The sequence below is a fragment of the Setaria viridis genome, chromosome 2 (genome assembly GCF_005286985.2).
Source record: "Setaria viridis chromosome 2, Setaria_viridis_v4.0, whole genome shotgun sequence".
NCBI classification, from domain to species: Eukaryota; Viridiplantae; Streptophyta; class Magnoliopsida; order Poales; family Poaceae; genus Setaria; species Setaria viridis.
In genome coordinates, this window is record NC_048264.2 from 42,808,290 (window position 1) to 42,831,974 (window position 23,685).

General features: G+C 49.8%; 4 protein-coding genes and 1 pseudogene across 4 annotated transcripts; 2 read left to right on the forward strand and 3 right to left on the reverse strand.

Moving 5' to 3' along the window:
- Positions 1-282: 282 nt before the first annotated feature.
- LOC117844452 (uncharacterized) lies at positions 283-1,797 on the forward strand. The gene has a single exon (XM_072291987.1). It carries the CDS (start codon positions 366-368, stop codon positions 1,422-1,424), a length of 1,059 nt encoding a protein of 352 aa, XP_072148088.1. The 5' UTR covers positions 283-365; the 3' UTR covers positions 1,425-1,797.
- On the forward strand, positions 1,798-3,096 carry LOC117842034 (protein ALP1-like). Its single transcript, XM_034722370.2, has one exon. The coding sequence runs from the start codon at positions 1,798-1,800 to the stop codon at positions 3,094-3,096; it is 1,299 nt and encodes a 432-aa protein (XP_034578261.2).
- A 1,120-nt stretch (positions 3,097-4,216) lies between these two features.
- LOC117842035 (protein BZR1 homolog 1) lies at positions 4,217-6,083 on the reverse strand. The gene is made up of 2 exons (XM_034722371.2): positions 5,389-6,083; positions 4,217-5,231 (listed from the first exon to the last, which is right to left on the reverse strand). The coding sequence occupies exons 1-2, from the start codon at positions 5,638-5,640 to the stop codon at positions 4,503-4,505; spliced, it is 981 nt and encodes a 326-aa protein (XP_034578262.1). The 5' UTR covers positions 5,641-6,083; the 3' UTR covers positions 4,217-4,502.
- A 5,440-nt stretch (positions 6,084-11,523) lies between these two features.
- LOC117845812 (uncharacterized) lies at positions 11,524-16,575 on the reverse strand (annotated as a pseudogene).
- Positions 16,576-22,330: 5,755 nt separating this feature from the next.
- LOC117844455 (formate--tetrahydrofolate ligase-like) lies at positions 22,331-22,723 on the reverse strand. Its single transcript, XM_034725154.1, has one exon. It carries the CDS (start codon positions 22,721-22,723, stop codon positions 22,331-22,333), a length of 393 nt encoding a protein of 130 aa, XP_034581045.1.
- Between the last annotated feature and the right edge of the window lie 962 nt (positions 22,724-23,685).

Genomic DNA, 23,685 nt, shown 5'->3' on the forward strand with positions numbered 1-23,685 from the left:
GGTGTGTTGCTCTTGAAGTGTTTTATGGCATGCATTCTGTGGATTTTAGTAATTTAGTATATATATATATTTCATGGATAATAGTTTGAATGCCTTTTGCCAATACTGTTCCTCTCATTTTGAAGAGATTAGGTGACTGCTAATATCACCTCTTCCTTTTTGGTTACGATTGAGCCACTATATATTGTTGCTTTCAGTTTTCTCTGAAGTTACGATAATAACAGACAACCTTACCACACAACAAACAATATGGTTGCAGGTTATACCCACAAGGAGGGTTCTCAAATCTTCTGCATTCCAACCCATTTCTTAACCATCCTAATGGAACCAATCTTCCAGAGAATTTCCACTTTGTTGGTGCTGCAATGAATCGGTCTTCAGTGTCTCCAATTGACCTGGGTGCTACAAGAACTCATTCTCCAGCAGAAGAAGAAGATGGTCTATCTCATGATGCAGTGAAAGATGTAGGTGCAGAAGAAGATGAATCAATTAATGTTGATGACGATGCTAGAACCGACAAGCGTTTGAACTGGACCGTTGAAGAAGATAAACGATTGGCCAGTGCCTGGTTGCGTAATTCAAAGGACCCAGTCGATGGAAATGGCAAGAAGGTAGAGCGGTATTGGGAAGATGTGACTACAGAATACAACAAGACCACAGAAACTAGCCGTAAGAGGAACAGAAACCAACTGAAAATACGTTGGGATCGCTCTAGGAAACCATTAACTGATTTTCATGGTGTTTGGGTAAATGCCGATAGAGTATGGCAAAGTGGGATGAGTGATGACCAGTTGACTGACAAAGCATTAGAGATGTGGGCTGGCCAGAATAGTGGTAAGGCATTCCATCTGCTGCATATGTGGAAGGTAGTACGTGGTCAGCAGAAATGGTCAGCATATATTGCTAGGTTAAAGAAGGAAAAGGAAAAGAGTACAAAGGCTAACAGTAACCTATCTGCAGTGGTGAATTTGGACTTAGATGGAGAAAAGCGACCAATGGGACAGAAGAAAGCCAAAAAAGAATTGAAAGGCAACAAAAAGGGAAATGACGCCTTATCTGATTTGAACAATAAATTTGACAAGTTCATTGAAGCAAGCAACAAAAACAGGGCAGAGAGAGAGAAGATGATAGAAATTCAACAAAGTTTGGCTGATAAGAAGATTGAAGCAGCTAAGATTAGTCATGAAGCAGCTCATGAACAAACTAAGTGCAAAATGCTGGAAACTTACACACAGCTACTGCTTACACCTCATGATCAGCTTAATGCAGATGCTTTGGCTGAGAGAAATTTGGCACTAGAGAGCATGAGACTTGCTTTATTTCCTAATGTATGCCACTGTCAACCCTTCTTTAATTGCTTATTCAATTGCAATGAACTGGTAACTGATGGACTTGTACCTTTTCTAGAATTGATCATGCAATAGCTACAATGTGAAAACAAATGTGACCATGGAAGTGATTTATGTAAGGTAACTGAAATCCTTTGGTCAGTGCTATATTAATTCCTGTGATTAGTTTTTTGCATGCAAGTGTGAACTCCTTCCACTTGTGAAATGAGACCACTAATTTTTGTGAAACTGAAACAGCCACGGCAAGTGTGAACTCCTTCCACTTGTTTTGTGCATGCAAGTGTGAATAGATACAGCCACGGCAATTGTGACTATATATAGCACACAGCCACGGCACTATTCTGAGTCCCCTTTCTGCTACTGCTCCCCTTTCTGCTAGTGCTTCCCTTTCTAATCTGCTTTCCACTATTCTCTGGTATCCTTTGCTACCATGGATGGAGATGGCAACATGGACCCTGCTGATCTGTACTCCATGGATGACTATCTTCAAGAGCAAGAAATTCTAGATGATTTAGGCGACCATCTTGTAGCTGAAATGCAAACCATTGTTGATGACATACAAGGTGGAGGATCTCGGAGTGGTCCTAGGCGATATGTGGAGAGGCCTCGTGAACAAGCCAGCCAGCAACTAATGGATGACTACTTCTCTCTTAATCCAGTCTACAATGAGACACAGTTTCGAAGAAGATTTAGGATGAGGAGACCCCTCTTTCTGAAGATTGTTGAGGCCTTGAGTGGATGGGATGAGTATTTCACCTTGAGACCGGATGCTCTGAATCGTCCCGGGTTCTCACCAATTCATAAGTGTACGGTAGCTATCCGTCAATTAGCATATGGCGGCTCAGCAGACCAGCTTGATGAGTATCTGAAGATGGGAGAAAGTACTGGTGTGGAGTGCTTGAAAAAGTTTGTTAAGGGAATCATTGAAGTATATGGTGAAGAGTACTTGAGACGCCCCACAGTACAAGATGTTGAACGACTGTTGGAGATCGGTGAGCGTCGTGGTTTTCCTGGCATGTTAGGGAGCATTGACGGTATGCATTGGCATTGGGAAAAATGTCCCAATGCATGGAAGGGACAATATACTCGTGGTGATCATGGTGTACCAACCATCATTCTAGAGGCTGTTGCTTCGCATGACCGATGGATATGGCATGCTTTCTTTGGAGTGGCGGGATCCAACAATGACATCAATGTGCTGAGTCATTCTGATTTGTTCGTCAAGGAATTAAGAGGAGAAGCTCCACAGGTGCAGTACTTTGTGAATGGAAGGCAATATACCAAAGGTTATTATCTTGCAGATGGAATATACCCAGACTGGGCTGTTTTTGTCAAATCCATACGCGCACCACAATCAGCTGAGCACAAGCTGTATTCAGAACATCAAGAGGGGGAAAGAAAGGATGTTGAATGTGCATTTGGCATTTTACAATCTCGTTTTTGCATTTTGCGTCGGCCGGCACGTCTATATGATCAAGGGGATCTTGAGAATATCATGTTAGCTTGTATAATACTTCACAACATGATAATCGAGGACGAGAAGGATATAGAGGATGATTTGTTTGACCTGAACGAGGAAGGAACCACGTCTACTGTTCAGGCGTCTACAATCGCTCATGGATATGATCCGGTGATGGAGGAGGTAATACAGAGAAGTGCCGAGATTCGTGATCGTGAAGCTCACAGGCAACTACAATCTGATTTGATTGATCACATTTGGCAAAAGTTTGGGAATCGAACTAATTAGGTAGAGTTATGCATTTAAATATATATATATATACACACACATTAGCCTTCATGTTCAAAAATCATTGATATTTATTTTTTTACTGAACCATTGAGATTTTGTTAAATCAACCACCTGTACAATTTTGTTAATTTACTAACCCATTCTTATTTTTTAACAGTTCTGCTTGGAGTGGCTGGAGGATGATGGACATGGAGTTCTGTATGCAGGATGATGATGGATGGCTTAATATTATCTAAATATTAGTATTATCTATTCAGTTTGCAATTCATATCTTAGTTTCCATTGCTATATATTGTAATGGATGACTCATTGCTACTATCTAAACTTTCATCGAAGTTCTGTGGAGTTTGTTTGCCATTCAGTGTATACTGTAGGCATTGTGTTTGCCAGTATGGGTTGTGCTTCTGGTGATATATATCCTATATGCGTTTGCTGATATATCTTGTATGTGTTAAAGTATGTGTTGTGCTTCTGGTGATATATATCCTGTATGCGTCAGTTCAATTGCCGTTTGATCACAACACCGTATTTCTGGATGCCTCTGTTCAGTTGCCGATTAATCATGTCGTATATGGTTGTTACAAGCTGTTGAGGTGCAGGGTGGATCACATGGTAAGATGCCACAACTGATCAGCTTTCTTTGTGTTGCATAATAAAAATTTTTATCCATAGAAACTATTGTTACAAACTTTGCATTATGGAGCATAGTTTCTTGTGATAGAGTCTTCAACGTATAGACTCTATGGATAGAGTCTGGACTGTGAGTGCCCTAACATGCGTCGCAGGCGTCGGGGAACTGTAATGACGGTGGACAGTCGGTAGCCTAGTATCCTAGCTCACGTTCCCAGAGAAGATACTCACCCCACAGTAAACTGTGAAAAAGATAAAGAAAATACTGCAACCGTAGTACCAAAGGGATAGCAGTAAAAATGCAGTACGGTCACGTCCAAGAGAGACAAGATCGAGTCACAAAGTTCGGCCCATTCCTCCGTCTCTTTTCACCCACGAGGGTCACGCATTTTGAGGAGCACAGGACAAACAGTGAAAAGTGCCAATGGATGCAGGAGACTAGGAGAGCATCCAAACGTGTGACGATACAATCGGTGATCCAATCCAATTCAGAAGAACGAACGATTGTTCTGATTCCTCAGTTTCTCATCAGTCCATGAATGAAATGAAACAACATCATCACTACACCTACATCGAAACGCCCGATCGAATCGGCCGCAGCACGAAACGCTTCGTCAGTTTCGTCACGCGGCTACTACACATTCTTTTGCCGCTGATCTCACAATGTCACAAGAACCGCGATCAGCTGGTTCTCGATGCTCACGGGTTCATGGCATTGCAGACTTGCAGCACATGAGCTCAAAGATCCGAGCTTTTGCGAGATGACTGTCCCTTCACTTGGTGCCGACGCCGAGCGTGAGGTCGAGCTCCTCGGCGGCGACCTCGTGGATCCTCTCGCCTTCCCACGGCGTGACGCGGCCCTTGTCGAACTCGAACTCCGCGGGCCCGCCTCGGCCGATGTCCGCGGCGGCCATCCCGTCCAGCTCCATGGAGTTCGAGGCGGAGGCGCCGCCGCTCGGGTTGACCAGGTTGTAGGTGGGCGACGCGGGCGCGGTCGTCGCCGCCGACATCTGGAAGCTGATCCAGCGGCCGGAGTCCACGGTGGAGCAGACGTCGGACTCGTCGCACTCGGGGATGGTGTCCGGGTGCTCGCGCCGGCGCGCGCGGGTGGGGCTGGCGGGGGCCGACACGGCGAAGAAGGGGTGCCGGAACGGGTCGACGACGACGGCGTCCCAGTCGGGCTTGCGGACCTTGGTGGGCGGGCGCGACGCCGCCGTGGGCGAGGAGAGCGGCGGCGTGACGGGAGCGCTGCTGGAGACGCGGAGCGGCGGGAGGTTTGGCAGGCCCCGGAGGAACGGGAGGAGCGAGGAGGCCGCGGCGGCGGCGCCCGGGTTGTTGGTGTTGCTGCCGCTGCTGTGGTCCAGGCGCGTCGGGCTCGGGAAGCTCGAAGACGCCGGGCTGGCGTGGTATGACGGGACCGGGCTCGGGTAGCTCGAGGACGGCGCGCTGAGCAGCTGCGACGACGAGCACGGGCTCATCATCCCCGGCGGCGGCTTGCATCCCTGCAAAGAACCGAGAAACGAAGGTGAGCTTCATCGGCTCAGGTCATGTCCTTGTTCGCCGACCAGATCTACGCGCGCGGGCGCGCATCCAAGATCCCGGAAGAACGGGGAGAGGGAGATCAGGGACCAAGAAGAAAGAAAGGTAGAAAGCTCGGACCTTTCGGTAGGTGGTGCCGTCGTCCTCGACGACCCATCCTGCCTCGCGGCAGAGCGCCTTGAGCACCTCGTTGTTGTCGCAGTGCTTGGGGAGCTTGTAGTTGCCGAGCGCGCGGAGCCCCGTGAAGATCTTGGCGGCGATGGCCCGGCGCCGGCGCTCGCGCCGCTTGTTGTTCTCCCGCTCCTTCCACGTCGGCGTGCGCCCCAGCCCGCCCGCCGCCGCCGCCCCCGACGTCATGCTGGCTGCCGGCATGCCGCTACCTCTCCCCCCTGCGACTTGCCTTGTTGCCTCCTCTTTCTTTAATGGCGAGGTGGTGGGTGGCGTACTGCGCAGCGAGTATTGACTAGTGGGGGAGGGAGGTGGCTGTGGCTCCGGCTGCTGCTGGCTTGGCCGTAGTAGAGAAGAGTAGAGTGGGGTGTGTGTGCGATGGCATGGCGTGCGAGCTGGAGCCTTTAGCCGCTTTGAGCTTTCGCCCTCGTGGGCCCGGGGTAGCTCACGAGGGTGGTACGGTAACTTTACTTTATTGCAACTGGATTGGCTAGATTCTACTGGCCATGGTGGGTGGGTGTGGCCTACTTTTCCCTCGCTCTCCTCCTCTCTGGAGCTGCCTGCCGGGGTGCCGGGGGCTCGGCTTTTGGCGAGTGGGAGTGTGTGTGCTGCGCGTGAGCGAGGTGAGTGTGGTGTGGAGTAGGGCCGGTGCGCAGGCAGCGGTGCCGGGCATGTGTGTGTGTGTGGGTGTGTGTGTGTGTGTGGGGGTGGGGGGGGGGGGGGGGGGGGGGGGGGGGGGGGGGTGTTGGCGCCTGGGGATTTGCGACGGCGAATTTTACGGTGGCGTGGGCGGATGCCGTCGGCCGTAGCCACCGTCGGAGGAGGACGTTTCCTTTGCAAAGTGGCGTAGGCACTTTATGGGGGCGCTGTCCTGGTATAGCGTGTGCTCACATGACGATTTGGTGAGCTCAGTGGCAATGGCAATGGCAGGCTAATGAGGGCACAGTACAACGACACCTCCTGTTTCTTACGGAGATGGCACGCAACGGCGTTGACACGGGTCAACTACGCTACACCTTTGGAGTGGAGCTCCATCTCCTGATCCGGATTTCGTGGGCGATTAGTCACGGGAGCAAAGCACGGTCTCTGGGGCATCGATTAGGATAATCAGGTATCAGCCGGGAGTAGCGAGACAGGGCTGTCAGTGAGGCAGCAGGTGACAGCGCCTTCAAAGCTCTGCGGCTTTGACCGGCCCGTACCGGAGCACTCATGAGTTTTACAGTAGTATAGGACGCGTACTACGCTGACGGGCCCCTCCTGAATCCTGATCCATGCCACGCCGTCCGTGGTTGCCGGTAATGAAGAGAGAAATCTAGCCCCGGCGCACAGCGGCAGCGGTAATTGGACGGGGGCGGTGGAGGGGCGGACGGGGACCATCTGGCGACGCCGTGGAGGCGTGGACCGTTTGCCGGGAGGTAACGGAGGTTTGACCATGGATTTTACAGGCCGTCCGGAGATGAGAGACCGGCCCATGTAGTTAGCGAGCAGCAGCAGATTCTATCCCGGCCCACTTATAGATGTTGGCCTGCTGCCCCCTACTCCCTACCCCTCATCCCATATGGGTCACGTGGGCATGTCTCAAAAAAAAAATGGGTCACGTGGGCTGGTCCGCCATGAATTTGACTCCAATTTGGTCATAATCATGTGAAGGCCCTCTTCATCCCTTCCCTTTCTGTTTCCTCTTTTTTTTTTCTTTTTTTGAGAACTCTGTTTCCTCTTCCTTGGGATCGTGTTCGTGTCCTGATCCGTTCTGTTCTGCGGTTTCTGCCCGCGTCTTAGCAACCATGAGGACAGCGGCAAGAACGACTGGTGCTACCAATGGCGGGCTACGCCGGCTGCTTCTCCTCACCGTTGTCGTGCTCTCGCTCAGGCTCGCGCAAGCGAACGGCGACGAGTTCCCCCTGCCGATCCTTCTGGCCGAGCTCAAAGATAGCGGCTACCTGCGCCACGGCGGGTGCGCCGCGCCTACTTCCTCGGCGACACCGGGTCGCTGCTCCCGTTTCTAGAACGGAACCACGTCGCTCCAATCAGCCGGAACCACGTCGCTCCAATCAGCGCCGTGCAGCTCCGAGCGACCTCCGACGAGTCCGTCGACTTCGTCGTCGGCCACGGCGGCGGCGGGGAGTTTGGGCTTGTCGGTCGCGTCCTCAAGGTCGGCGGCGTCGCGGCCGTTTTCGCCGCGTCGGAATCGGCGTTGCCACTACCTGGAAACTACAGGGTCGTGTTCGCGCCCAGCTCTGAGAACGAGGGCGCCGTCGCCTCTGCCGCGGAGAAGACCAGCACTTCTACAGGCTCCGCGGTCGCACGGCCACATCACCGGAACCTCCTGGCCGTGCCGGGGAACAAGGAGGACGTGTTGAACGGCCTCGAGGGCGTCCTCCTCGAGCCGCCGGAGAAGCGATTTCTGTCTCGATCTCACGAGTTGCCACGGCAGGTTCGCGGTCGCGGAGGTGCACGCGCCCCACGGGAGGACGCCGGCCGGATGAGTACAGCGCCGCGGCCCGGTGGGATCGGATCGACGTGCTGATCCAGAAACGTCCACACTGGGGATCGGAGCCATTCCAATTGCGCCGACGTCCACGCCGCGGCGCGGCCGTGGGCGGCGATCCTTGCGGGGAGCTGCCTTGTTGCATTGGGCGGTGCCGCGGCACATGAGAGCTCAGCGCATCTTGGAGTTGGAGCCTTGGAGGGGAACCGCGCGGGGAAGGCGGAGAGGGCGTCGCTACTCGCAGCTGTCCGCGTCGATCTCGAACGCACAAGCCCGATCCAACGTCCGAGATAGGCCCGGACGGTAGATGACACCCCGACCGGCCGGCACCATTGGCGACGGGCCGATGGCCAAGCCGTCTAGGCCTCGACCGCCGGCGTTCCTGGTGCCAGAATAGTCGGCGACGTGTTCCAGCGGCGCAGGGAGAAGTTTTCATCGACTGTCGTCATGGACGTGGCGGACGCCGCCGTCGCGGTTTGGCGAACCTGCCGGCGGCTGCGCCCAAAGTATCTCCTGGAGCTGACTGGACTCGCTGGAAGGGTACCGCTAGAGGGTGTTCATCGACGTTACGCTGTGCCGTCACCGTGCTCGACGCTGACACCATTGCCGCCGGCAGCACCTCGGAGGCACAAAAGCACCGGTGAATGTCTGACCAGCACCACCGAAAATTCTAATCTACACAGCAAACCAAACTATATAGTACTAGTATATTTATACGACCAGCCGCCGATCTAGCAGGCCCCTTCCTCCTCCGACACTGGCGAGGGCGCCTAGACGTGAGGAGCCGGCCAAATCGGCCGCGGATCGGATTTCCGCCGCTGCCTACTGTCGTGAGAAGTGATGGTTAGAAGTGCATACGCTCCATAAATCGAAGCCCAGTAGGCCAGTACGACAGTGCGCTGGGAGGCTCGGTCCATGGTGTTTTGTTTTCTATATCATATTTTGCTTTGTTTTTCTACTCTATATAGCCATTATTGTAGTGCCGGATTCAACATTTTTTCCTCGAAATGATTCGACAATTTGAGAAAAACTAATCAACAGTTTGAAAAAGTTGTCACAATATTTTAAAACAAATGCAAAAACAAAGATAATACATATGTTGAAAGGTATATCGCAAATGCTGAACTATTATATTAAATGTTGAAAGGTTAAAATAGAACGTAAATAGTATGGCCCAAACGGATTTTAAATTGAATGTGTTCTTTACGAGAAAATATCATTTGAAGTTCCAAATATGTTTAGCTTTCCATCCTCCTTATGTAGTCTCGTGACATATGGACACGGCACCCTCTTTGCCTCAGCAGCAACGCTCGGAAAAAAAAAAAGATTCCACCCAATATCGTGCGCAAACTGCGTGGATGCTGAAAGAAAGACCTACATCAGATGGTGTACAAATATCGCACGAATCTTATTATATATTAAAAGATCGAGTGTTTTCTCCTACAAGATACTACATAGGGATTACCGTGGTGACCATGGATTCTGCATGCCGTGCATGAGAGCCCAGCCCGTAGCAAACAACAGATTACATCCAAGGTCCACTTGTAAATCCGTCGTCTTTATTTGGGCTACAAGTTTGGCTGCTGCAACAGTCCTACGGCCTACCCATATATACCTCGGCCACATAAGCTGGTCCAACATGAACTTGTGTCCAATTCAAGATTATGGAAAATCTGGTCATTAGAGCGTATTACATATTAGGCTATGTGACACGGGGAACACGAAGAAAGTGGATTTTTTATCCAAATTCTCTGAAACCATCCTGAACAAGGCACTGCTTGGCTTGAAACAAATTCATCTTGCTAATCGTAGTTAATGGAAACTTTGAAGCTGGAGATATTCTAGTCCGTGTTGGACATGTGAGATTCAATCCTAAACTTGAGGACCATAAACTTACGGATACCAGATGTGTGAACGACTACAAGAAACTTGCTGATATAGTGAAAAAATTATTCATCACATCAACAGGCAAGAATACCATGTACCTTAACCATCTACTAACAGCAATGAATTCCTATCCAACAAACAAATATGATTCTAAAGAGTATAAGGCATACTTGGCCAACCACTGGGCACTGAAGTCCTACATGGATCGGATGAAGCAATATACAACACTCGAGAGAGGTTACAATTGTGGTGATTCAAACTCGAGACTCAGCTTTGTGCAGGCTACATTTTGGAATTATGCTTGGATATTATATGCAGAAAAATCTACTGTATTGAAAGAGTGCATTGATCACAAGATACCCCCCAAGTACGGTGGAAGCAAGCATACTAACACAACAGTCCAGAGGCTTCGTTTCTACACTCGAGAACAATCCGAAGGCTGCTATGGTTGCTACAGTACCACCACTTATTCCAACAATATTTGGCCCTATTCACACTTATCGTGGGTATTTTTTAATGATATAATGAAACCTATGATGTTATGTGGGTTGATAATTTGGTTGTTGTTGGTGCTATTTGAATATAATAATTGACATGTAATCTTTTTGTCGAGACTTTTGATCACAGCAAGTCTAGCACTCTATCAAGTAGAAAAACCTAGATTAGCACATATTGTTAGGGGTTTGGCTGATCCTATTATTAGTATTGTTCTCTGTCAGGAGTGGAATTTGCCATATCAAAGTTAGAAGCAATGCTCACATTTCATAAGTTCCTAAACATTACTTGCTTTGATGGTGCCGGTTAGGCATTCTATTTTTTCTCAAAACTATTCGTGGGTCCTGTGAGGGCTTATTATTGTCAGAATTCTGCATTGTTGTCATCAACCTAACGTCACAGATAATTCACACATATTGTCACTCGTAACATCCATCAATTAGTTCCTTCATATTGTAGTTTGAGTACTTCTTATGTTAAAGAAACTCTTTTCAAACTCTTCTGAACCACCTTGAATATAACATGATGATTACCATTGCTCGATATATTGTTGACTATTGAAGGAAAACAATACAAACTTCTAGAACCTTCCCCACAACTCATGATCCATGATATTTTTTATGAAGGCACTAGATGTTGTTGCCATGAAGAAATTAGAATAGTGTAGAACATAGATATTTGTCTAGTGAAAACTCTAAAAGGGGACACATGTCATCATCCTATGAACTTCATTGCCCTATAAATAGAGAGCCCCTTCCTTGCCATGCATTCAACCATGATCATGGTAGATGAGTGGAGTATGGTAGAAGTAAAGGGTGAGTGCTAGGCTAGCCACTAAAGAGATGGTGCTGTACGCTCTTGTGTAATATTGTTGTGTCATTTTTATTTGGGCTACAAGTTTGGCTGCTGCAACAGCCCTACGGCCTACCCATATATACCTCGGCCACATGGGCTGGTCCAACATGAACTTGAGTCCAATTCAAGATTATGGAAAATCTGGTCATTAGAGCGTATTACATATTAGGCTATGTGACACGGGGAAGACGAAGAAAGTGAGGACATTGAATCCGATTAAGGCTAGTTCATCCGGTTAAGGCCAAATTGATCCTGGTCCTGGCAACCCTGTTTACCCTTGCAGAATATGCAAACAAACACAATATTATTTTAAAATTATTTAATTTTAGAATGGAGAAAAGTCTATTCGTAGTAGTAATTAATTAATCCAACCATGTTGCGCATCGTTTGGTACTTATAAAGGTTATACTCTGTACTATATAAGTATATATACATATAGGCAGACAAAAGGGTTCCACAGCCGTTGCTCTTCGCATTCTTTTTCTACTTTGCCGTCCGCCTCCTTGTATTTGCCTTAGGAGCCTGCTGAACTGTTGCCCTCTTATTGAAAAAGACCCTTAGGATACCTCTCTGCAAGAATGCAACAAAAGTAAAACACTTGTACAAGTGTACAAATATAGACAAATAGATGAATAGTTAAAAAGGCCTTACCGGCATATTGTTAAGCGGCTCATTAGACTCCTTGGGCAGCGGCTGAGGGAACTCCTTGGGCAGCGGCTGAGGGAACTCCTTGGGCAGGGGCACTTCGTTTAATTTGTGGTATAAAAGGTAACGCACAACCGTACCTTTATAGTCTGGGGAGTTCATACCATCCTCTAGCCAATTCCGTTCACCAGTGAAGAAACTCCATAAATAATAAGGCCAATAGACTGCCATCAGATATCTTATCCATATGAGAAGACCAATGAACATGACAGTTCTTTCTGCTGCAGGATAGCTTCCCTATGGCAGATTCTAGTTTGTCAAAGATGGTCATGCAAATGGCATCGCATTCAGACCAGGATTCACTAGAATTTTTGCAGCTTAGAAACTCAAACTTTTTGTGACTTGAATTGTAACAAAAGACAAACATACTGTCATCACCGGCGATCACAGGGACAAATATCTGTAAAAACAAACTTGTTAACCTACATACACATAGACATCCATACACATAAACACATGGAAGACACTTACCAGTCGAGTCTTCACCCCTACTATGGACTTCCCATCCCGAGACGGAGCTTCAGAAAGATCTCTTTCTAATGCCCCACCCTCAATAGACTCCTGCACTTGTAGGAAAACAAAATGGGTAACTTGCATTTTTACTATCAGGGTAAATCACCGGTAAAGAGGGAAAAAAAAGAATTGTGGGTAATGACTTACCAACGATTGTGGCAGGAAAAAGAATCTTGTTCCAGGACTGACATCAGATCTGAAGCATATTAGAAATGCTCTTATGATGTCCACACTGATCTTGTCATTGGTCAAGAACTCGGTCAGTATATGAGTAGGGATGGTCACCCCTTTGATACGTATCAATGCATCTCTATCGACAAAATTCAACACATAGTAAGGTAAATCTTATTAAGGGTCTTATTGACAAGTAAATACAACATGGCAAGTCTTCAGATTGAGATACTTACTCTTCAGTTGAAGTCATGCTGGAACACAAATGACTGACGACCTCATTGACCATATCTTTTGTCGGCACATTGCGTTTATTGAACAGCGGTGGAGATGCATACGGTTGTAAATGTTTCGCGGATTGGTCCTCCTGGTTAGCGGTATGGTCCTCCTCCTCCTGGATTTGCGAATGTTTTGCACATTCCCCTGCAGTGTCTCTTTCTTGTTCTCTATCACCTGCAGTGTCTCTCTCTCTTTCTCTGTCCGTGGCTGTTGCTCTTTCTCTGTCCCTGGCTGTTGCTCTTTCTCTTGCTCTGTCCCTAGCTGTTGCTCTTTCTCTTGCTCTGTCATATTTCTCTTTGCCCCAGCCTCAATAAACATCTCATAAAGTTCTTTGCAAGTATCTGGCAATTCAACTGCAGAAATCTTACCGCCTTTCTTCTTGGTAGATGAAGCTCTCTCCCTTATGACTGAAAGGACATGTGCTGCAGAAGCAGGAATTTTCATCACATCTATAGCGGAAAGACGGGAGGAAAGAATAGCATATGGCGATGCAGAAGCAGTGTCCCTGGAGGGGGTCACTGGATGCCCAATATGGTCACTAGAGAGGAATAACTTTGGAGAACCATCACCCAGGGACGTCATTGGATCCTCAGAATTACTAGCAGATTTCTTGGCATCAACAGCAGCTTGAAGCTGTCTCGCCATACTTGTGGCACGGCTGATCATTAATGGCGTGCTTTAAGTTACTTGCTAGCTCCAGTTGAGCCTGATCTATGTATCTGATGGATGAAGATTGCTTATCCACTGGAAGCATTTCAAGGATTGGCTTCAAAAATTCCTTTAACAGAGGAATGGGCACGGATGTGCCATCTTCTACATATTCCTGAAAGTGGCATGGATCGTATGCTTTCAGTGGAAAGTACTCAACTTCAATGTGCGGTGGAAAGTGGAAAGTACCTTTTCTTTCGATATTTTTGCTAACTCCTGTTGATCCTTTAACAGAGGAATAGGCACGGATGTGCCATCTATCTACACATTCCTGAAAGTGGTCTGCTTTTTTTCTTGTTTCCCTGCCACCCTCATCTTGTCTGGTGCGCTTCCTGGTCATCTTCATAGTCTGTTTTTTAGAGCATAGAAAGTGTATTAGTTTAACATATGCGTACATGTTGCTTGGGCATAGAAAATTGTTTTAGTGCACATTTGAACTTACATTGGCCTGGACCTTTGTCTCCTCGCGCTGTTCTACACCTTTCTGGACATTGATCTCAGGCTGTTCTACACCTTTCTTGCCGTAGACCGTCTCCTTCCAGGGTTTGAACTAAAAACAGGCACATAAAGTGTAATTCAATGTATCAACAAGGTGGAAGTGGGGGCGAATACGGGGAGGAGGCAAAACCTGGGTCGCACCTAGGGATGGCAACGGTCGCGGGCAAGGGGGCGAGGGGCGCGGGCGACTGGCGGCGAAGGGCGCGGGCGGCCGGCGCGCGGGCGAGGGGGCGCAGCGATGGGGGATCTGGGGATCTGTGCGGGTGCGGCGCGAGACGGACTGGGTCAGGGTGAAGAAGCGGAGATATACTTAGGGTTAGGGTTATTGTTGGGCCGAGCTATACCTAGAGTTATATACCGAGCTATATCTGCAGGGAGAGCACCAGCTACATCATCTGCCCCCCAACACACACACACACACGAGGATCATGTGACTGCCAAACAACCAAATTGAGAGGGATAGCTCGCTGGTTGGAGCAGCTTCGGATCACCACCGTCCCAGGAGTCGGCTGAGGTGGCGCCACCGGACTCGATTCCAGGGAGGAATTCGTCGAAATCCGCCAAGGATTTCAGTTGGCTGCTGAGTAGAAGCTATGGTCTTCTGGCAGTCTGCTAGTTTCCCTGCGGCCTTGGCTAGCTCTTTCTCCTGCAAAAAAGGGTTGAGTTTCCATGAGTAACAACACCACTGAAAGTTCTGAAACTACTGCATCCATTACCATAATTTATCACGATAGATAACATAAACAGATGGGCAGTTTAAATGCCAATTGGTTCTGTAGAATTTACCTTTCTGATCTGAAGATCTTGGACTGACGTAGACTTCACTGGTTGGTGACCCAGAGATCTGCTTGGCACTTGTTCTTCCGTCTTCTGGCATTTCGCTGCAAATTCAGACGATCGTGCCTTCTCTTTGTAAATCTGTTCCACCAGCAAACTCATCTTCCTGAGTAATTCCTCGGCTTCTTTCTCTTTGAGTTCAAACCGAGTAGCCAGTTCCTTCTTCTCAGTTTCAGAAGCACCTAGTGCAGATATGTAAGCCGATGACAAGTTCTTCTGGCTCTCCAGCTTCTTTTCCAACAGACCAGCATTCTCCTTCAAGCTCTCTATTTCAGCTTGTCTCGACTGAAGCTGAGACTCCAATTCCACTGCCACTGGCCTCTGTTTCTCCATTGCATCCTCGAGCATGTTAACCTTCCCATTCAGCTTAACAACATCTGAATTTGCAGACTCAAGCTGGGTTCTAAGCTCATCTCTGTGCTTACCCAACGCCTCCAATTCTTCACACCGCATTGCCAGTTCTGCAGACGATGCCTTCTCTTCCTGAACTTCCAGTTCCAGGCTACTCACTTTCTTGTGCAGTGATGCAATTTCCTCTCGTGCCGACTCCAGCTCGAGCTCCACGCCCTTCTTCTTCGCTTCAGCATCAATGCCATGACATTTCGTCGCAAGCCGGATCGACAAGGCTTTCTCCACCTCCAGCTTCCTCTCGAGCAGAGTGATCTTGTAACTCTAACTTCTTCGCTTCAGACCGTGATGCCTCTAGCTGAGCGCTCAGCTCACTCTTCTCCGCTTCCAGTGCCTCCATGTCCTGGTACTTGGCCGCGAGCTCCAGCGTCAACGCCTTCTCAGACTCGAGCCGTTAATTCCTCCAGGATGCGCTCCTTGTCCAGCAAGCCGGCGATCTCGGCGCGGGCCAGCTCAAGCTTACCCTGAAGCTCGCTTCTCTTAGCCTCGGCGGCTTCCACCTCGGTCTCCATGGCGTGCTTCTCGCCATTGGCAAGGTTCAGTTGCCGCTGCAGCTCGGTTGATTTCTCCTCCGCCACCATCACCCGGTGGCGGGAATTCCTCATTTCGCGCTGAGCCTCGTGCAGCGCCTTCTCTCTCTCGGCCTTCTCGGCTGCCAGCCTCTTGACCTTCTCCTCGAGCTTCGCCACCTGCCCGCTCGCGTCCTCGACGGCGGCGGCGTCGCCTTTCGACGAGTCGTTGGCGGAGGCGAGCCTCTCCATCTCGAGGAAGTCGTCCATCACGGCGATGTCCGCGGCGGCGAGGCTCGCGGCCCTGGTGCTCGCGCTACCGCTCTTGTCGTTGTTCTTGAACTGGTCGAGCTCGGTGATCAGAGCCGAGGCCCACGAGTCGGAGCAGTCCGACTGGCAGTCCGTCACCGACTCGGCGCAGGCCGAGCTCGGGGAGCACCGGAGCTCGGCGTTCATGTGAGGCCGCCGTGCCGCCGTGGCCTGCAGCCTCCTGCACTCGGCTTGGAGCTTGGACACCTTCTTAGTGCCCTCGAGCTGCTGCTTGCTCGCCGTCTCCGCGGCCCGCCGGTTGAGCTCCTTCTCGATCGTCCTGAGCTCCAGCTCCTCCGCCTTGGCGAGCAGCTGCGCCTTCAGAGCCGAGTTCTCCTTCTCCATGGCAGCGAGCCTGGAGCCCGTGTCGCCGGCGGCCGCCGAGCGCTCGGACTTGGCCTCCAGCCTCGCCGTGAGCTCGATGATGCGCAGCTCGAGGTCGGCCTTGTGGGACTCCCATTGCCGGGCCTGCTGCGCTAGCGCGTCCTGCACCGTCTGGTCCTGCTCCTCCTTGGCTCGCCGGAGTTGCCGGACGCATTCCTTGAGGGCGCCGTCGAGGTGGACGAGCCGGTCCTCCAGCGCAGAGTTCTTGGCCGTCGCAGCGCTCAGCTGCGTCTTCAGCGACGCGATCTCCTTCTCGGCCTTCTCCCATCCTAGTACAAAGGAATGCAGTCAAGATTTTTGTCTGAACTTTATGTTCAGAAGAAACTGCAAACCTCTGATTCACTGTTCTGTCGGAGCGTACCTAGAACAGCCTCCTCTGCAACTTTGGAATGCTGCTTCACGAGACCATCCTTGGCACGAATGTCCTGAACCACGGATGACAGCCTCTCGCTCAACACCTTCACTTTTACATTGCTGTCGTCCTCCAATTCCTTCGATGAGATCTCCGGTGACTGCGTCGATTTTGGAGAGCTCTTGGCAGTATCCTGATCAAGAACCTCAAAACTGTCAAACATCCTGCAGATTAACCTGCTCGTTTTGCAGAAACTAGGAAAAGGAATGTGATCGATCTCAAATGTAGGTTGACGATTTGAAATAGCATTATGCTTGGAACAGTATTACACAACAGTGAGATGGTTGGTTGAATATTTGAAATGTCAGCAATGCAATAACGACGAGCTTTACCAGAAGCAATAGAAAGATTTGGGACATTTTCTTCCACTGACTTATTTTTAGCACGTGTCACATCGAATGTTTAGATACTAATTAGGAGTATTAAACGTAGACTATTTACAAAACCCATTACATAAGACGAATCTAAATGATGAGACGAATCTATTAAACCTAATTAAGCCTAATTAATCCATCATTAGCAAATATTTACTGTAGCAACACATTGTCAAATCATGGACTAATCAAGGCACCGAACGCTGTCACATCGAAACGCACGGCATGGTACTTTGGCGAGACCATGTTAGCCTACAGCCTAAAGGCTGTCAGCCACAGCTTTCAGCACACATCACTACTCCATGAATCCCAATTACTCACGCAGTAAACATCTAGCCCTTGTTTACTTCACCCCCAACTCCCAACTTTGGCACTATGCAAAAAGAAGATTCCCCATCACATCAAACTTGCGGTGCATGCATGGAGTACTAAATGTAGACGAAATTAAAAACTAATTGCACAGTTTTGTTGTACTTTACGAGATGAATTTTTTGAGCCTAATTAGTCAATGTTGAAAATAATTCACAAATACAAACGAAACGCTACAGTGTGCTACGTAACAGTAATTTGGCACCTCCCAACTTTGGCAACTAAACAAGGCCCTAAACGGGAGGGCAGGCAGTACTTGGTCAGGGTGTTGAAAGCCCCAACTGACATTGCCATGGCGAATGGAAGCTCCGGTCAAAGAAGAGGAGCAATGGTGCCACGTACTGAATACTGATGCACAGCCCACAGCGCAAGACCAGAGCTGGAAGAAAGATAGGGAGGCATCTTGATTGCTCTGCGCCGGCACCCAGCAGCAACAGGATGAGCCATTTGGGTTGGGCCAAAGGCCATGCCACAGACATGCAGTCTCCTGCCTCTCCTGTGTCTCTCTTCAGCTATGTGTGGCTTTGTTTAGTTGCTAAAGTTTGAAGGTGCCAAATTACTGTTACAGTACTGTAGCACACTGTAGCGTTTCGTTTGGATTTGTGAATTATTATCCAAACATTGACTAATTAGGCTCAAAAGATTCGTCTCGCAAAGTACAACAAAACTGTGCAATTAGTTTTTAATTTCGTCTACATTTAGTACTCCATGCATGTACCGCAAGTTTGATGTGACGAGGAATCTTCTTTTTACATAGTGCCAAAGTTGAGAGTTGAGGGTGAACTAAACAAGCTGTATCTTGCTTAGGATCTAGGTTGGCTAAAGGCAGGCTGCCCGTGCAACACATAGGTGTGAGACTGGTCGCCGCGATGAAGTGGGTCCCCACTCCTTTTGACTGTCGGTGCCTTCTCGCCTCAGGGGGCAGCACATCAACGAATTTAGCTACTGGGGAATTAATTGGATCTTTATTTGAAACGTCAAGTATTTATAACCCGAAGGAATACTATATTAACTCCAGTGGCTGCTGCCATCAATCCAGGTCATCTGTCCCGACATGTTTCTTCATTTAAAGTTCCTTATCTAGGCAAGGCGCACGTAGGAAGAGAGTGGCTATAGCAATCGCCTGTTGATTTTTTTTCCAAATTCCGTTACATTTTTTTATACACATTCAAACATTTGCAGATACGTGCACACTCCATTTTATTACGCGCGCTACACGAGGTGGCACCTACCCGGCTAACCCCACCCCTCCTCGTCCTCATCGTCACCTCCACCGGCCCACCACCACCCTCTATAGTCCGGCAGCTCCGAAACCCTAACCCTGATAATCCACAAAGCCTTTCTCCGACAGCTGTACTCGCAGTAGGGATAGCAACAGGGACCCGATCCCCGATTCTCCGCGGGGAATTCCGGTAACCATAGTTGCTTGATCCCTAGGATTCCCAAGTCCATACTAGCATGTGTAGGTCGATAGAAGTGCCATGCTTCATTAAGAACGGTAGAAATCGAGTGATTGCCTGTCGCTCGCGAGACATAGGACCTTTCAATATTTATGGCAAGTTACTTGAGAATGAATCACTGAAGGAAGAAAAGTTGGAGACCAGGCAGAGATATAAATGAAGTTGAAGTTAGTATTGTTGGTTGCGCTCTGCCTGTGTCGATTAAGACCCGTTCGTTGTGGCCCTACTGATCAAGTTTGAATTGTACTATACACATGCTGGAAGTAAGAGGTAGTTGAAACTGGTAAAACCTAGTACCTTATTGCACGATTGTTGATTGAGTTGATCTTGTTTCCTATTTGTGTGCTAATCAATAACTCATGCTTGGCCCGGGGAGGTATCGGTGGGGATTAGCACTCGAGGGTTGCAGGAGTTCGCAACTGTCATCGCGCTCTAAGGGAACCGTTTGCCATATGCGGCTCAATGGGGTATGCATATGCCGTGTGTATAAGTCCACCTTGCAAAGGTTAATAAATCGAATTGATTCGCCGCCGCTCTCGGTTAAGAGAACCTTGATCACTGCATCACATCATAATAAGAAGTGGAATGAAAAGTATTCCTCACTGAAAAAGTTTTGATAACTTGCTCATTTAGAATGGTTAGCTCAACTTTAAATTGGATGCTAAAACTTAAAAGTAAGGATCCACTCTTAGTTGCATTTTGACAAAACAAACCCCTCAGCTAAAAGCCTTTCATATTAGGAGTCGGCTAAGTATATATCATAGTCGGGTAAATCTTGCTGAGAATTAGTATACTCAGCCTTGCTTTATTGTTTACTTTCAGATCTTAGTGAAGAAATGATAGAGTTGGTTGCCGGTCAACCTTGAGATATCCGTCCTTTGCCTTAAGGGTGGTCTGTTGAGTGGTCCCTAACCTTGCCTTGAGCTGGTCTCGTGTTGGATGATATGTTGGCGTGCTCATGTCGTCATGTATCTTTATTCGCACTCTATTATTTAGATTTCCGCTGTGTTTTATTTAAGACATGTAATCTTTTATAAATTTTGAACTTTGGTTTGTAAATTAAGTTGGGAAGTTTATGTTTGTAAACTAAAATACACTTACCTTCGTGTGAGATTTGTTTCGAGAGATATTCAGTGAGGCTTCACCCGACGGACTGTTGAGAGGACTTTAATTTGGACGGTTCTAAAGCAGTTCGCGCAGGCTGGGGGGAGGGGGGTGGCGGAGGTGGCGCTGGCGGGGGATGGGTGCGGCGGGGGCGCGGGCTCCATCTCGATTCGCGTCGGCCGCGGTTGTAGGGGACGGCGGAGGGGGCGCTGGCGCAGCCAGAGCTGGTCGGGAGGCGGGGGCGGCGGGGATAGGATTAGGTAGGACCCACCTGGAATATAAGCATGTGTTTGGATGGAAGACAATGTAGGACGGGACGGTCCCGTCCCAGTTTTCTGGGATGGGATGATTCCATTTTATGTTTGGTTGAATGGGATGGGTTCGTCCTAATTTTTTTTGTTTGGTTGGCGAGATTGCAACAGACGGGACGAGCACCGTTTTCTCCTTCTGTTAGACACCGTTTGTGGGGCCCACTTGTCATACTAACAACATCTTCTTCCTCCTCCTGCGCCATGCTGGCCTCCCCTGCTCCACCCGCGGCGCCGTCCCTGCTCCACCCCGCCGCCACCCCTGCTCGCCCCCGCCGCCCCTGGGTCACCCCGCCGCCCCGTGATCCACCCCGCCGCCGCCCCTAGGTCACGCCTGCGCCGCCCCTGCTCTACCCCGCCGCCCCCGATCCTCCCGGGCGCACCCGCCTCCGGCCGCATCCGCCCCGGCCGTGCCCGCCTCCGGCCGCGTCCGCCCCGGTCGCGCCCGCCTCCGCCCGCAGGAGCTCCGGTAGCGGCCCCATCCGGCCGTGCCCGCCTCCGGTCGCGCCCACTTGACGTAGAAGCAAGAGCTCCGGCCACGGCCGCATCTTGCCGCCCCGCCCCGGCCGCGGGAGCTCCAGCCGTGCCCGCCCTGGCCGCGCCCGCCTGACGAAGAAGCGCCTGGGGAGCTCATGCCCGCCGCCCACACTGGATCTTGTCGCCCGAGCTCATCGCTCTGCCTCGCCGGCGCCATATCTTGTCACCCGAGGACCTGCGGCGGAGCTCCCGCTCGCCTTGCCGGCGGCGCAGCGGTCGCCCCAACGACGGCGCAGCGGTCGTCCTGCCGCTGATCCCCTCGGGGCTCCCGTGGCTGCCATCCCCACCGCTCATCCCTGGTGGCCAGCCCGCCGCTCGTCTCTACTCGCTCGTGCTGGTAACGGAGAGTCGCACCATCGAATCGGGATGACCCTGTCCGCTCGATTTGGAGGGACGGGGTTGTCCTGCATATTAGAGGAATATTCCTCCAAGGGGATGACCCCATCCCACTTGACTTCCATCCAAACACCTCTAAAATTGGAACCATCCCATTCCGTCCCGTCCCGTCCTTGAAACCAAACACACCATAAGTGGATCTAGATAGTTCCTCCTCACAACCTCCCTTGCCCCAGCCAGGGGAATCCTGGATCTAGGCTGTTCCTCCTCCCATCACAAACCCTAGCCCCAACCCAAATCGATAGATCATGCCTGCTCCCTGTGTTCTACGAGAAATTTGCAATTTTAGGACGCGAAACAATGCGCTTCGCTATTGTAGGACTCCAAGCATCGACTTCGTTAAAACGACACTCGAAACGTTGGTATTTCGTTATACATGACATTTGGTCATTTTAAACACATATCTCAAGTAAAATACATGTAGTTTTCCTCCATGTGACCGTATTGCCCTTCCCTCCTTTCTTTCCTGGATGGATCGGTCAATTGGCCCGACGCTGTTTCATCTATCCCTCGCGCGTTGTTCCTCCTTCCCCACCGTTCCTCCTTCCCTGTCGGCGCCGTGCCTCCTTCCTCCCACCTGACGCCATGGATGAAGTTGGTGGACGCGCCGTGCCTCCTTCAGGGCTGCTGTCTATATTCAATAGAAAGAAAGGGAACTAATCGCTCCTCTACCACCATGGGCATGGTGTGTGCAGACGACAGCATCAAAAGCTCCAGCAGCCATAGCTGCATTTCGCACCACATCCATTTCTGCTTCAGTATGTGTAGCAAATTTGTTGATTGCAACTACAACGTTAACTCCATAACTCCTTGTGTTTGATATATGTTTAGCAGGATTGACACATCCAGCTTCAACAAGGGCCACATTTTCGCTCACATATGCATGATCTAGAGGCCCCCTCCATGCATTTTAAGAGCTCGAATTGTGGCCACAATAATAGCACAGTGTGGCACCAATCCACTGTACCTACACTTTATATCCATGAACTTCTCAGTTCCGATATCAGCTCCAAAACATGCCTCAGAAACAACAAAGCCACCCTTCCCAACCAACTTCAAAGCAATCTTATCAGCAACAATTGAAGAGTTTCCATGAGCAATGTTAGGAAATGGTCCAGCATGTACTAACACTGGTGTGCCTTCAAGAGTTTGCATGAGGGTCGGATGAATAGCATCTTTCATTAGGACAGTCAAGGCACCTCCAACACCAAGATCATCAGCAGTAATCGGCTCACCTGACTTGCTGTTCCCTATCAACATTCTTCCAAGCCTCTCTCTCATGTCGGCAAGGGAAGTTGTAAGAGCTAACACAGCCGTTATCTCACTAGCTACTGATATGTCAAAGCCTGTTTCTCTCACCATACCTTTTTTGTCAGGGCCTTGTCCAATAGTAATTTTTCTTCAGGAAACGGTCATTGATATCCATCACTCAGGGCACCAGGCGCCGCCGCCACGCCACCAGGTGTCGCGGCCACGGCGCGCCCACCATCTTCATCCATGGCGTCGGGCCGGAGGAAGGAGGCACGGCACCGTCGGGGAAGGAGGAACGACGTGCGAGGGATAGATGAAACGGCGTCGGGCCAACTGACCGATCCATCCAGGAAAGAAAAGAGGGAAGGGCAGTACGGTCACATGAAGGAAAAATATATGTATTTTAGTTGAGAAAAGTGTTTAAAATGATCAAATGTTATGTATAACGAAGTGTCAACGTTTCGAGAGTCATTTTAACGAAGTCGATGTTTGGAGTCCTGTAATAGCGAAGCGCATTGTTTCGCATTCTAAAATTGCAAATTTCTCGTGTTCTGCTCCACGACGCGGTGGTTGTCGTTAGAGAAAAGGCATCAATTGCAGAGGCCTTCGGCCGCGAGGGCTACGAGCTCATCGGTTGCTGGGATGGTTCGCTCATGGCCGAGGACGAAGCCCCTGTCGGCGGCACGAGCGCGAGAGCGGCGGAGGCATCAATCCTCTTCTCGGGCAAACAGCCTGCATCTGGCGATACGCATCGGATAGCCAAGGCCATCAAGATTTTCGCTCGTCTCGCCGAAGCCCCAGAAGTATCCTCCTTGTCTGTGGTTGTGTCGGCACCCGAGAAAGTTCTGGATCTCGGCATTGTAGATAACGCCGACAGGAACCTCCTCCTCATCACTCTCGGTTCCTTTGGCTGCCGCCCATCGGACGAATACTACCTGATCTTCAACGCCTGGAGGAATTCGCTCACCGTAATCCCCAAACCCCCCATCAGA

Coding starts and splice junctions, on each gene's coding strand:
- LOC117842035 (XM_034722371.2), bottom strand. CDS start 5,640: ATGCCGGCAGCCAGCATGACGTCGGGGGCGGCGGCGGCGGGCGGGCTG. Junction 5,232..5,388: donor ACGGCACCACCTACCGAAAG/GTCCGAGCTTTC, acceptor GGTTCTTTGCAG/GGATGCAAGCCGCCGCCGGG.
- LOC117844455 (XM_034725154.1), bottom strand. CDS start 22,723: ATGAGAGAGAGGCTTGGAAGAATGTTGATAGGGAACAGCAAGTCAGGT.
- LOC117844452 (XM_072291987.1), top strand. CDS start 366: ATGAATCGGTCTTCAGTGTCTCCAATTGACCTGGGTGCTACAAGAACT.
- LOC117842034 (XM_034722370.2), top strand. CDS start 1,798: ATGGACCCTGCTGATCTGTACTCCATGGATGACTATCTTCAAGAGCAA.